The following is a 14,391-nucleotide window of genomic DNA, read 5'->3' on the forward strand; positions in this document are numbered from 1 at the left end:
AACTTTACCCAAACTTATTTTGTAGTACACACTTAAAAAGAACGTAGATTTTGCCCACTGATGTACCAAAGTTCTGTGATATACAATGCAGTGCGCGTTGCCCTTCATGTATCACATCAACAGTCAGCATGGACCACGCACCTGGTTTTTTCTTCACTGTTATGTTGCTGCTGAGTTTTCAAGCCGATATTCCCCAGTGTCGTGATTTACTATGAGAATACATTCTTTTAAGTACGGTCTCTTTGAGCCTTTAAACACTGACATGGGTGGCGTTGATCCCTGTCCAAGCAAAATCAGAAATTCTGGTTTGAGAAGGCATTGGGACCAGTGTTGATATGCATTATGATCTGGACAGCACTGCTTAAAAAGGTAATAGAAGCTGATTCAGCAGTAGCTTCACTAAAAGGGAATTAAACTATATACTTGGAGACACAAGAGTCCACAGGTGCTGTAATCCAGAGCAAATAAAACAAACTGCTAGAGGAACTCAGCAGTTCATGCAGCATCTGTGGAGGTAGAAGGATGGTTGATGCTCTGGGTCAAGACTCTGATGCATGGTCTCAACCTGAAACGTTGACCATCCTTCTGCCTCTGCAGCTGCTGCCTGACCCACCGAGTTCCTCCAGCAGTTTGTTTTTTGTTGAGAACTATACACTTTAAGGGGAGAAAAAATTCCAAGGCTACTTGGGGAAAAAAAAAGCAGTGAAGCAACATTAATTTGATAACTCACTCAAAGACAGATACAGTGGGCTAATTAGCTTCCTTCAAAGCCCATCTGTAACTCATTATCAGCGCACTCACAGCTTGATCACAAGGTTTCAGATTCAAATAACCCTCCACAACCTTCTTCATAAAGATCTAGACCAATTTCCAGTGCTAGACATTCTATCAGAGATGTTTTTTTTAAAAGCTAAGGCTTTGTCTGTTCTTCCGGTTGATGTCAAAACAGCTACTGTGAAGAGCAGGGAAATCAATTCCTAGTCTTGGCCAATAATTCTCTCTCTCAACATTGTTAAAACAAAAGATTATTTGCCAATTGCTGACACCTGCAGAAGCTGGCTGCACACTAATGGGCCTCTGCATTCTCCACACTGCAAAAGTGACTACACTTCAACAGTATCTCAAGACACACTGAAAGGGATTGTGAAAGATACTCTATAAATGCAAGCCTTTCTTTTTTTTAAAAAAATGATAAGGAGGATTTTTGAAAACAAAGATGAGAATTTACAATTTTAAATTTAAAATTAAAACAAATTGTTTCTGAACGTAGTCAGAAGAAATTTTTCCCCTTGTGCCCCATAACCCAACTACTCAGGACACATATCCATTCTCCTTCCGATGTACTCTCTGGCCTCCAAACGGAAGAGTATCAAGTTCCATACCTCAGTTTTACAGACTTTTCAAAACTCAGCTGTCCAATTGTCTTCATTTGAAACACCACCATCTGGAACCAGGACTTATCAGAAAAAGATTTTTGTTGGAACTTGAGAAGGCCATTCACCATTCAATGTGACCATGGCTGATCCAACCCCATATACCCATTTTTCCCCTTATTCTTTAAGATCTTTAGTTGACAAAAAATCTTACCATCTAGTTGTAAACCTTAACAACTAGCCTAGCATGGATTATCATTTGTGGAAGTTCTAAATACCCCAAACTAACGGAAATCAGTTTTCTTTATCTACTGTCAGTTCCCCTAAAGATTGAAAAATGTTCATCAAATCATCCTCTAACCATACAAGTTCCAGTGAACACAACCCTAGTATATGGAATTCCTGTACCAAATTTTATTTTTTGAATCGAGTTTCATTCTGGTAAGGGCAACACTGCTCTCTTTCAAGACATTGGTGAGGCCAAATTTGGAGTATTGTGTGCAGTTCTGGTCACCGAACTATAGGAAGGATATCAGTAAGATTGAAAGAGTGCAGAGAAGATTTACTAGATGTTGCCAGGTCTTCAGGAGTTGAGTTACAGGGAAAGATTGAACAGGTTAGGACTTTATTCCTTGGAGCGTGGAAGAATGAGGGGAGATTTGATAGAGGTTTACAAAATTATGAGGAGTATAGACAGAGTTAACACGAGTAGGCTCTTTCCACCTAGATTAGGAGAGATAAGTACGAGAGGACAGCTTTAGGGTGAAAGGGGGAAGGTTTAGGGGGAACTTCTTCACTCAAAGAGTGGTGGGAGTGTGGAACGGGCTGCCGTCTGATGTGGTAAAGTTTTAAGAATAAATTGGATAGAATACATGGACGGGAGAGGTCTGGAGGGGTATGGACTGGGTGCAGGTCAATGGGACTAGCGGAATAAAGTTTTGGCACAGAATAGAAGGGCCGAATGACCTGTTTTCTGTGCTGTAGTGTTCTATGGTTCTAAGTCAACATAGTCTTCCCGAGGTGTGCTACTCAGGCTGAACTCAGTAGTCCCAGTTTGGTCAAAGTAGGAAATGGATTATTCATCTGTGATGGATTTGAATTCATGCTCCAGCAAAGAAGAATGATTGAACTTCTAACCCTTTCTGGTTTCCTAGAAATTTACATTTAATACACCCTGCTAAGTGATGAACAAGAGGCCAACAATAGGATCTTTCAAATTCTTACCTCTATGTTTGGCAAGGTGATTGTAATTTGTTCCCCTTTGCCCACTTCAAGATCTCCTTCACATGTTGTGTCAATGGACGCAGGCTTGAAATCATCTGGAACAGAAAACAGGACCCATTGCATAACGATGAAGGACCCTATCAAACTACAAGTTGTTCTGAACATTAACCAGCTCAGTGGTTGAAGGCATTGACTGCCTGGCGGGAACAAAGCCATGCATCCTTTGAGGAACCCAAGTCCGATGCAACATCCATACACCAAAAAGTTGGCTGAACTCAATGATGGAGGCATACAAAAAGAGTAAAAATAGATAAACAACCAGTAACACAACAGCCTCTTATTATCCCACCTGTGCTGGTAGATGCAAAGTACAGAAACATGCCCTTTAGCCCATTAATTCAGTGTCAACCAGCACCCACTTATACTAATCCTACTTTCTTTCTACAATATTTTTATTAATTCCACATAGAAAATACAGAGTACATGAATCATAAAAAGACAAAATACTACATAATACATTGTGTTAAATCATACATAAAATCACAATACCCCATATTGCTAAGCAAAAATGATAGTTAATTGGTAACAATTAATTGGAATAATTTTATTCATAAAAATAATCTAAACCCACTACCAAGACCGAAGCTGTTTGGTAAGACAAAAAAAAAACACCCTAAACATAATAGTAATTAACCAATATCTGTACTTTACCACCAAATCAAAGATTTTGAAAATAGTTCAAAAAAGGTCCCCCACAATGTTTGAAAGTCCTAAAGTAGATTCAGAAATTGAACAACAGATCTTCTCTAAATTTAGGTATGACATAACATCCCATAGCCATTGGACATGAGTAGGGGGAGTAACTTCCTTCCGCTTAAGCAACACAGCCCTCCTGGCTATAAGAGAAATAAAGGCCAATACGTGTAGATCAGAAGTCTCCAAAATTATATTTTTTACCTCCTACAATCCCAAATAATGTAGTCAGAGGATTAGGCTTAAAATTTATTTTAAAAAGCACAGAAAATGTTTGAAGTACCTCTATTCAGTATTTTTCAATTCTCGGACATGTCCAAAACATGTGGACTAAAGAAGCTTCTCCGTTATTGCATTTATCACAATAAGGAGATATATCCAAATAAAATGAGATAGCTTATCTTTGGACAGGTGAGCTCTATGAACCACTTTAAATTGAAGGAGGATGCGATGCGAGGATAATGAAGAAGTATTGACCAATTTAAAAATTTCATTCCAAGTTTCCTCAGAAATTGAAATCTGCAAATCTCGTTTCACAAGCATTTTTAATTTTGTCTAAGGGAACCTTACTCATTCCTAATAACCTACCATAAATATTAGATATTGAGCCATCATAAAAAGCTTCAAATTAAAAATTACATCTAGTAAGTTCTTATCAGGACTCACAGGGAATGTATGTAACTGAGATCGGAGAAAGTCTCTAATTTGTAAATAGAGAAAAAATGGGGTTTTGGTAAACTATATTAGTTGACAATTATTCAAACTAAGAAAAATTTCCTTCAATGAACAGATCCTGAAAACAAGTAATACCCAAACTATCCCACTCTTTAAAAACTACATCAGTCATAGAAGGTTTAAAAAGAACAACTAGCAAAAAAAAAACGGACTAGACAAAGAAAATCTCGATAAACCATAATATTTTCTAAATTGTAACCAAATCCTCAAAGTATGTTTAACTACCAAATTATCAGTTAGTTTATTTAATGATAAAGGAAGTGAAGAGCCAAGGTAAAAGAAATAATAGAATTTTTTCTTTAAAAACAGAATTAGCTTCCAAAGAAACCCATACTGGACAAGCCTCATGATTTATAGTGTAACCAAAACGGAAGATTTCATATATTGACTGCCCAGTAATAAAGCCTAATCCTACTTTAAACCCATTTTATTCACCCCACACTCCCCTCAATTCCTCCCAGCTTCTGCCAATCGTCAGTACATTTTCCAATCGACAAAAAAAAAACAACCCACGTGTCATTGGGACATGGGAGGAAACCCATGGATTCACAGGGAGAATGTGCAAACTCCACACAGACAGCACTGAATGTCACGATTGAACGCAGATCACTGGAGCTGCGAGGTTGGGAAGGAGGCCATCAAGCAAGAACAGCTCAGACCCAGTTGTGACATCCCACATCCCCATGTCCATTGACTGACTGGACTCATGCAAAGAAGGATCACCTAGACCGGCTGCTGCTTGAGGAAGGAAATAAAAAGGGGTGGGGGGTAGGAACTATGGGCTGGGGATGGTCATGTGCCGCAATGATCTGCTAATGGAGGCTTCGTCTTCCCCATCTTCCCCTTCCCACTAACCATAGCCCTCTCCTCCAGCACTACCTCCGGCGCATCCACCCCCTCAAAACCAGTATCCACCTGCTCAAAACCAGCCCAGGAGATTGCATGCATCTATTATCATATAACATAATGCCCCAGTAAAGAACCGACCCAGCTCTGCCTCAAAGGCAGTCAGTACTCATTATAATACCACACAACATACTTCAGGAAATCAGGCCAAATTTAGCTCATTAAGCTCAGCACAGTAACAGTTCCCAAGAAAATAACAATGAAATTGAAAATATTTTCTTTGATTGCAATGCTCAGATGGAAATCTGAAACTCTCCCTCAAAAAGCAGTAGGGTACTGTTCAATTAAAAATTTCTTAACTGATAATAAAATGGAATTAAGATGTGGACCCACAATGAGTAGTGGGCATGCTCCAGGTATTAATGACCTACTCCTGAATGATTAAAACACAATACATGTAGGCCAGAGGTTCAAGCAGAAACTGTTGCATCTTTCAGGAGAATAAAAAACAGTATAAATATTTCAACAAAGGAAAATGCAAAGCTATGGGGAGCATCAGAGCAGTGATATTAGTTTGGGATTTCCATAGCAAATCATGGCCCTTGCACCTTATTTGTCTACTTGCACTGTACTCTCTCTGTAACCATATCACTATAATTCTGTATTCTGTTATTGCTTTTCCCTTTGTACTACCTCAACATACTGATGTTTTGAAATGACCTGTACGGATGGCATGCAAAACAGGCACAGTAGTGTAGCGGTTAGCATAAGGCTATTACAGCGCCAGCGACCTGGGTTCAATTCCGGCCACCATCTGTAAGGAGTTTGTACGTTCTCCCCGTGTCTGCATGGGTTTCTTCCGGGTGCTCCAGTTTCCTCCCACATTCCAAAGACATACAGGTTAGGAAGTTGTGGGCATGCTATGTTGGCAGCAGGAGAGTGGCAACACCTGTGGGCTGCCCCCAGAACACTCTACACAAAGGATGCATTTCACTGTGTTTCATTGTACATGTGACTAATAAGATATCTTATAATAAACCGATTACCGAATACCTGACCCAGTAATAGTGGGGCGCATGACCACTTTCTATGGTGTATACAACTATGGTCCCAAAGGCCATTATGTGCAGTGGTGTGAGACTAAAGATGCTGGTATTCAGAGAGATCTGTGTTTACTTGTACCAGAAACACAAAGTTAATGCACGGGTGAAGTAATTAGGAAGGAAAATGGAACGTAGACTTATTGCAAAAGAGATATAAAAATCAAGTTCTGCTGCATCTGCGCAGGGCCTTTATGAGATTGCACTTGGAAATTTTTTTAAGGTACATTTGCCTTGGAAGCCACACAAAGGACGATCGAGATGATTGGGCCTATATAAGAATGAGAGCTAATTCTATCGACATTAAGGATTCCAAGGAGGCTTGGCAGCATGGATGCCAAGGGGATGTTTACCCCCATGGGGAAAATCTAGAACTAAGTGGCATTGTCTCAGGATCAAGCATAACCCATTTAAGACCAAGTAAGGAGGGATTCCTCCCCTTCTAATGATTATAAATCTTTGGCATTCTCTATCCCAGAGTCAGAAGAAAAACTGTTGTCAGTAATGCTTTGGCTGTGATTGTAATGACAAGTGTATTGAATCAACCAGGAAAGTGGAGCTGTGATTAATGATCAGACCACAATGACTTTAACAAATGGTAGTGTAGATCCAAGCAGTTGTATGGCTCAGTGCTCCCATGACTGAATGTCAGTTTCAAGGATGGAGCTAGGGCGTGCAAACACTAGGGCGTGCAATGGGAGACAGCTTGCTCCCATTCACTGCGCGCATCTAGTCAGCATAGCCACAGGTTTGCATCAGTGTGCTAGTCAGCTGATACAGTCCTCGGACTAGTTGCAAAAACACTCTGCCATCGGGAGAATCAAAATATTATTCCCAAAAACGGAAATCAGATGAAATTTTGTAGAGACCAAGTTGAGAATTTTTCCAATTGTTCCAACACTAGGTGACACAAAACCTCTGTGTATTGGCACTAAACCAGAACCCAATGCATTGAGGAGGATTGGACTGCACAGCCAAACCTGAAGCATCCAACCATCTCTAAAGGCTCCCTAAAACCCAAGGAACACATACTTGAATATTTTTTTTAAAACCCCTTAACATTAAACAGCATAAGTAACTTATTCATCACCAGGTCCAACTGGAGGACATAAAGCAACATTGAATCTTGCTCTCCTCTGCAAAAAAAACTGCTCATTATTCCAAGACATATCTTGGAAGGTAATGCCTGTTTCTCTTCAATCATCTTAAACCCCTTAACTCTGCTCCTCCACCCTCACCAGCAATAATAATTACAAATGAATCAGTCATCAAGATGAGACCTCCTTTAAGCCATCTCACTCTTCACCTTCCCTAGCATCTAGGCCAAAGTTCTCCCAGGATTTCTGTTTTCTTACCCCGAGCTTGCTTTTCTCCTTTGATTCTCCTTTACTCATGTTAACTCACCTTGCCAATAACAACCCTTCTGCCTCAAGCCCATTTTCAGCTACAATTTGTTTCCTTGCCCTCATGTTAGGGTAATATTAACAGTTCCTTCACAGTAAGATTGTCCCCTTCTCTCCAAAACGGCATCATCACCTGCAATCCCCCCTCCACAAATACCCCACCCATAACCTCTGTTGCTGAAATCTAAAACACCCGGACTAAAGTCCTTGAATATGGCTATCCCCCTATCCATCTCTCCTGTAACCCATACTCAAATCCCTCCATCTATATTTCTCCCTTGACATAGTACAGAACCAGCCCTCATCAATATTAAGGGCCCTCATGTTAGATGATACTACTTAAACTGTGACAATGGTAAACTATCCCTCTTCATCCTTGGCAGATTGTCCTGGTGCCTTTGGCTGCCCACAGCAGCGTTCAAAGCTTCTTCTGTGTCTCCATGCCAGTGGGATTCTACCTCGGTTCTATTGCATTATAGGCACAGCCAAAGCATTAGCTATAACAGTTCCCCTCCTGCTTCTCATTTACTTATTTGTCCATTCAGAAACTCTGGAATTATAGAACCACACAGCACAGAAACAGGACCATTGGTCCACCATGCCCAGGCCAACCATCAAGTATGAAAAAACACTGATGCTGGAGGGAACTCAGCAGGCCAGGTAGCATCCGTGGACAAAAGCAGGCAGTCCGGAAGAAGGGTCCTGACCCGAAACGTTGACTGCCTGCTTTTCTTCAGGATGCTGCCTGGCCTGCCTCAGTTAGTATTGGTATATTATTGTCACTTGTACCGAGGTACAGTGGAAAAACTTGTCTTGCATACCGTTCGTACAGGTCAATTCTTACTCAGTGCAGTTACATTGGGTTATATACCGAGTGCATTGATGTAGTACAGGTAACAACACTAACAGTACAGAGTAAAGTGTCACAGCTACAGAGAAAGTGCAGTGCAATAAGGTGCAAGGTCACAACAAGGTAGATTGTGAGGTCAGAGTCCATCTCATCGTAATAAGGGACCCGTTCAATAGTCTTATCACAGTGAAGCAGAAGCTGTCCTTGAGCCTGGTGGTACATACCCTCAGGCTCCTGTATCTTCTACCTGACGGAAGGGGAGAGAAGAGAGAATGACCCGGTGGGTGGGGTCTTTGATTATGATAGAACGATTATTGTAAGGGTAATGAGTAGATCCTCCAGCAATGAGTTCCTCCAGCATCATGGTGTTTTTCATCTAGATTTCAACATCTGCAGTCCTTTGTTTCCCCAACCATCAGGTACCCACCTGTATTAATCACATTTACCAGCAGCTGGTCCATAGCCCTCTATGCCTTGGCAATTCAAGTGCTCGTTTACTTAGAGCACCTGCCTCTACCAACCACTCATCCATACTTCAAACACCCTCTGGGTGAAAGAGTTCCTCCTCAGATCCCTGCTAAACTTCTTACACCTCACCTTAAACCTATTCCCTTAGCTTTAGGCACCTCTGCATTGGGGAGAGAAGTTTCCTACTATCTTACCCTATCTATGCCCCTCATTATCTTAGCCTTAGCCTCCTCCATTCCAAGGAAAACACACCCATCCTTTTTTCACCTTATCAATCTGTGCTGCAGCCTTCAGGGATCCTTGGAGTTGTACATCAATTCCCTCTGTTTCTCAATACACCCAAGGCACAACCTTCATTGTGTATGTCCTACCCTTATCAGCCCTCACAAAAATGCATCAGAGTTATCAGGACTAAGTCACGAGGCATGGGACCCACAGAGACTTGGCTGTGTGGATTTGGAATTGGCTTGCCCACAGAAGCAGAGGGTGGTAGTAGATGGAGAGTATTCTGCCTGGAGGACTAGTGGTGCTCTGCAGGGGTCTGTTCTGGGACCCCTGCTCTGTGATTTTTATAAATGACTTGGATGAGGAAGTGGAGGGATGGGTTAGTAAGTTTACAGATGACACGAAGGTTGGAGGGGTTGTGGATAGTGTAGAAGGTTGTCGTAGGTTACAACTGGATATAGACAGGATATAGACTTCAGCGAAGGAGTGGCAGATGGAGTTCAAGTGTGAAGTGATACACTTTGGAAGAAGGAACTGAAAGGTGGAGTACAAGGTTAATGGCAGGATTCTTAGCAGTGTGGAGGAACAGAGGGATCTTGGGGTCCAAGTTCATAGATCCCTCAAAGTTGCCACGCAAGTAGATAGGGTTGTTAAGAAGGCGTACAGTGTGCTGGCCTTTAAGAGTCAGGTGACTGAGTTCAAGAGCCACGAGGTAATGCTGAAGCTTTAGAAAACTCTGGTTAGACCACACTTAGAGAATTGTGTTCAGTTCTGGTCACCTCATTATAAGAAGGATGAGGAAGCTTTAGAGAGGGTGCTGCCTGGATTAGAGAACATGTCTTATGAGGAAAGGCTGAAGGAACTAGGGCTTTAATCTTTGGTGTGATGCAGAATGACAGGCAACTTGATGGAGGTGTACAAGATTATGACGGGCATAGATAGGGTGGACAGTCAGCACCTTTTCCCCAGGACAACAATGGCCAATACCAGAGGACAGAGGACAACTGTTTAAGGTCAGAGGAAAGTTTCGGAGAGATGTCAGAGGTAGGTTTTCTTTTAACCCAGAGAGTGGCAGGTGCCTGGAACACACTGCCAGGGGTGGTGGTAGAGACTGATACAATGGGAACATTAACAGACTTGTAGATAGGCACATGGAACTAAGAAAAATGAAGGATTATGGGCTGTGTAGGAGGGAAGGGTTAGATTGATCAGGGAGTAGGTGTTTATATAGGTTGGCACAACACTGTGGGCCGAAGGGCCTGTAAGGTGCTGTACTGTTCAATATTCTATGTAAGCTCCATCTGCTATTACACTGTCCCTCTTACCAACTGAAAAATAGTATCCAGGCTTGGAAATATATCACCATTCATTCATCACTGGGTCTAAACCTGAACCAACAGCACTAGAGGATGAACTTCACCCACAAGGTCTGCAGCGGTTCAAAGCTACAGCTCACCAACACCTTTTCCTAAAAGGAAATTAGGAATTGGCAATGAATACTGGCCTCGTCAGCAACACCCACATGCTATAAATGAGTAAATAGAAGAAATATACTGCCAAAATAAGCTCAAGAGTGCCCAAGGACAGTAAATGTAAAACTCACACCGGGCAAGACGCACCTCAATACCACCCAGGTAATTTCCCCACCTTCAAAATCAACTAGACAAGGCCAATTTGAAATAATAGGAAACAAAGGTTTCCTGCATTCAGCTAAAATTAGTGAAATGCAAATAAAACCCAAGGTGAAGAGTTAGTACGAAACTGCCAGATTGACAAAGCCAGCTCACTGCTGTACTTTCGAGAATGAAACCAAGGTCCTTACGCAGCCGATTCTATTTGTGACCAGAGACAAAGGCTATGTGGTTGACCCTACACAATTATACCAACCATATGATCAGCAGGCTGCCTGCTGTAACACATTTTCTGGCAGAGTCTTCCCCCCCACCCCTTCTAAATAAAAAGATCCATTGGTTGCCCAATCACTAAACTAGACAAACACTTCAAGTGATTCAGAGTCACAAAGCACAGAAACAGACACTTCAGCCCACCGAGTCCAAGGATACACTAATCCCATTTAAAAAAAAACTCTTCCCCAGTTCTGATCAACTCCCCCGCAATTCCATCACTAACCTACACACCGGGGTAACTTACAGTGACCAATTTACCTGCGTTTAGGGAGGGATGGGGAAGCATACATTTCATTTGAGTCCACACAAGGCTCATTGAATTAAAAGTCAGGAACACCCAAGGTAGAAAAATGAAGGGTCAATCCTGTAATTAAGATCTTTATTAGTCACATGTACATCAAAACACACAGTGAAATACATCTTTTGCGTAGAGTGTTCTGGGGGCAGCCCACAAGTGTCGCCACACTTCCAGCGCCAACATAACATGCCCACAACTTCCTAACCCGTACGTCTTTGGAACGTGGGAGGAAACCAGAGCACCCCAAGGAAACCCACGCAGACACGGGGACAACATACAAACTCCTTACAGACAGCAGCGGGAATTGAACCCGGGTCACTGGCGCTGTAAAGCGTTATGCTAAGCTACACTACCGTGCCTGCCCACCGTCACTCCTAAACATCAGGCACCAAGACCAACTACAATGCCTCCATAGCTGTTCCAGCCAGCCAGAGATGAAGATAAAACTTGAACCTGCTCAGCTAGTTGCATGATACAAATCTACTGAGCACACACATTCAGTATTTTAATTACTCAACCAATACTTAAAGCAAACAAAATTTAACAAAGATCCGCAGGATGAGTCACACACCCAACATAAGTAATTGAAGCCATGATTCGCTCGACAATCAGTTTGTCCTCACCCTTCCCACCCTCTTCTTTTCACTTTTATCTTCAACTAACCTTCTGCTTTTTTCTCTTTAATCCTAACTTCTTTACTTTTCTATACCAACTCTTCTTCTTTCCTCTTTTTATCCTATCTTTTTCCCCCTTTTTGTACATTTCCCTCTGGTTTTTCTTTTGACATTATCAAAGTATTTAATCTTTATTGTTTACTTGTCCCCCATTTTCTCCTCGAAGTACTACTTTTCAATCATCCTTGTTTTTGTTTTAATTCCCTTTATCGGCCAAATACCACTTCCTATCTTTCCTTCATTAATCCTCATTCAAGTGTGGTTTGCTGATCTTCACTCCTCCTTCCAAATGCGTCTAAATCCTTGAAGTGGCTCAACATTGCTTTTTTATCAGAACATTGGGAATTTATTTCACGACAGTGACTGACTTACTCCAGTACAGGACCGAAGGAGCACAGTGCTAGCTGGATTGAAACAATAAACTAACCTCATCTGCTTTTCAGGGAGATGCAACAGATCTCTTGAAGCTCAAGAAGGCTGAACATTACATCCTGTACCCTACCAACATTCATCCTGCAATTTACACTACTAAAAATGAAGATTTAATGATCATGTAGCTCTAACCCTAACCCCAATCCCCTCCCCACACCCCAATCCCCTCCCCACACCACCTACTGCCTCCCTAAACCCCCCACTGCCCTCTCCCCACCTCACCCCTCTCCCCTTCAGCACCCTCACCTACCCTCTCTTCCCCCCTACTACCTCTCCCTCCCCCTCTCCCCACCCCTCCCCCCTTCACCCTCACCCTCCCCTCCTCCCTCCCCTCCCCCTCCCCACTTCCCCCCCCCCCTCCCTTCCCCTCCCCCCTCTCCCCTTCCCCTCTCCCTCCCCCCTCTACCCCCTCTCCCCCTTCCCCCCCCCACCCTCCCCCCTCTTCCCCCTCTTCCCCCCTCCCCCTCCCCACCCTCTTCCCCCCTCTAGCCCCCTCCCCACCCTCTTCCCCCCTCCCCACCCTCTTCCCCCCTCTCGCCCCCTCCCCACCCTCTTCCCCCTCCCCCTCCCCACCCTCTTCCCCCCTCTCCCCCCTCCCCACCCTCTTCCCCCCCCCCCTCTCCCCCCCACCCTCTTCCCCCCTCTCGCCCCCCCCACCCTCTTCCCCCCTCTCCCACCCTCTTCCCCCCTCCCCCCCTCTTCCCCCCTCCCCCCCTCTCGACCCCCCCACCTCTTCCCCCTCTCGCCCCCCCCACCCTCTTCCCCCCTCTCGCCCCCCCCCCCTCTTCCCCCCTCTCCCCCCCCACCCTCTTCCCCCCTCTCCCCCCCCCACCCTCTTCCCCCCTCTCGCCCCCCCACCCTCTTCCCCCCTCTCGCCCCCCCACCCTCTTCCCCCCTCCCCCCCCCACCCTCTTCCCCCCTCTCGCCCCCCCCACCCTCTTCCCCCCTCTCGCCCCCCCACCCTCTTCCCCCCTCTCGCCCCCCCACCCTCTCGCCCCCTCTCCCCCACCCTCTTCCCCCCTCTCGCCCCCTCCCACCCTCTTCCCCCCTCTCGCCCCCTCCCACCCTCTTCCCCCTCTCCCCCCCCCACCCTCTTCCCCCCTCTCGCCACCCCCCACCCTCTTCCCCCTCTCGCCCCCCCCACCCTCTTCCCCCCTCTCGCCCCCCCCACCCTCTTCCCCCCTCTCGCCCCCTCCCCACCCTCTTCCCCCCTCTCGCCCCCTCCCCACCCTCTTCCCCCCTCTCGCCCCTCCCCACCCTCTTCCCCCCTCTCGCCCCCCCACCCTCTTCCCCCCTCTCGCCCCCCCCACCCTCTTCCCCCCTCTCGCCCCCCCCACCCTCTTCCCCCTCTCGCCCCCCCCACCCTCCTTCCCCCCTCTCGCCCCCCCCACCCTCTTCCCCCCTCTCGCCCCCCCCACCCTCTTCCCCCCTCTCGCCCCCCCACCCTCTTCCCCCTCTCGCCCCCCTCACCACCCTCTTCCCCCCCTCTCGCCCCCCTCCCCACCCTCTTCCCCCCTCTCGCCCCCCCCCACCCTCTTCCCCCCTCTCGCCCCCCCCACCCTCTTCCCCCCTCTTCCCCCCTCTCATTCACTGACACCTCACTCTTCCCAACCCTAGGGGGCGAGCGCCGCCACTTACATCGGATGGTGTGGAAGCCACACTGGGGTCGCTTGTCAAAGCTGCCGCCCAACTTTAAAACGTGCTCTTTGTTGTCGAACTGAGGGAGAGCTCCTCCATTCATCCTCAGAGCACCCCGTCTCCCAGCGTCGGCATAAACCACTCACAGCCCTTCAACTCCCGGGGCGCCTCTCAACCAAACTTTACGGCTCAGTGGGGGGGGGGGAGGAGACAATCACACCAGCCCCGCCCACTTTTCTCCGAACTTTAATTGGCAGACGCTGACGAATGAAGTCAGGCGGTTGATCCGTCCGCATTATGATTGGTCTCCTCTTCTGTCCATCAAGATACGATTGTCAGGGTCGTATTTGCAATATTGGTCACGCCTCATTGACGCTCGCAGCACCGCCGTGACGTCACGAGAGGGGCGAGGGCGTGGTTACGTTAGGACACGCCCCCATGTTGGGGCCCCGCCCCACGTGGTAG

The 14,391-nt window shown here is 45.6% G+C and overlaps 1 protein-coding gene across 1 annotated transcript in view; it reads right to left on the reverse strand.

Annotated features, from left to right (window-relative positions):
* Nucleotides 1-14,106, reverse strand: part of eaf2 (ELL associated factor 2) — a 41,949-nt gene extending 27,843 nt beyond the window's left edge. Inside the window, 3 exon segments of the mRNA XM_052019711.1 lie at nucleotides 176-279; nucleotides 2,598-2,692; nucleotides 13,927-14,106. Coding sequence (XP_051875671.1) covers nucleotides 176-279; nucleotides 2,598-2,692; nucleotides 13,927-14,029 — 302 coding nt within the window. The 5' untranslated portion in view covers nucleotides 14,030-14,106.
* Nucleotides 14,107-14,391: the final 285 nt, after the last annotated feature.

The sequence above is a fragment of the Pristis pectinata genome, chromosome 1 (assembly GCF_009764475.1).
Source record: "Pristis pectinata isolate sPriPec2 chromosome 1, sPriPec2.1.pri, whole genome shotgun sequence".
NCBI classification, from domain to species: Eukaryota; Metazoa; Chordata; class Chondrichthyes; order Rhinopristiformes; family Pristidae; genus Pristis; species Pristis pectinata.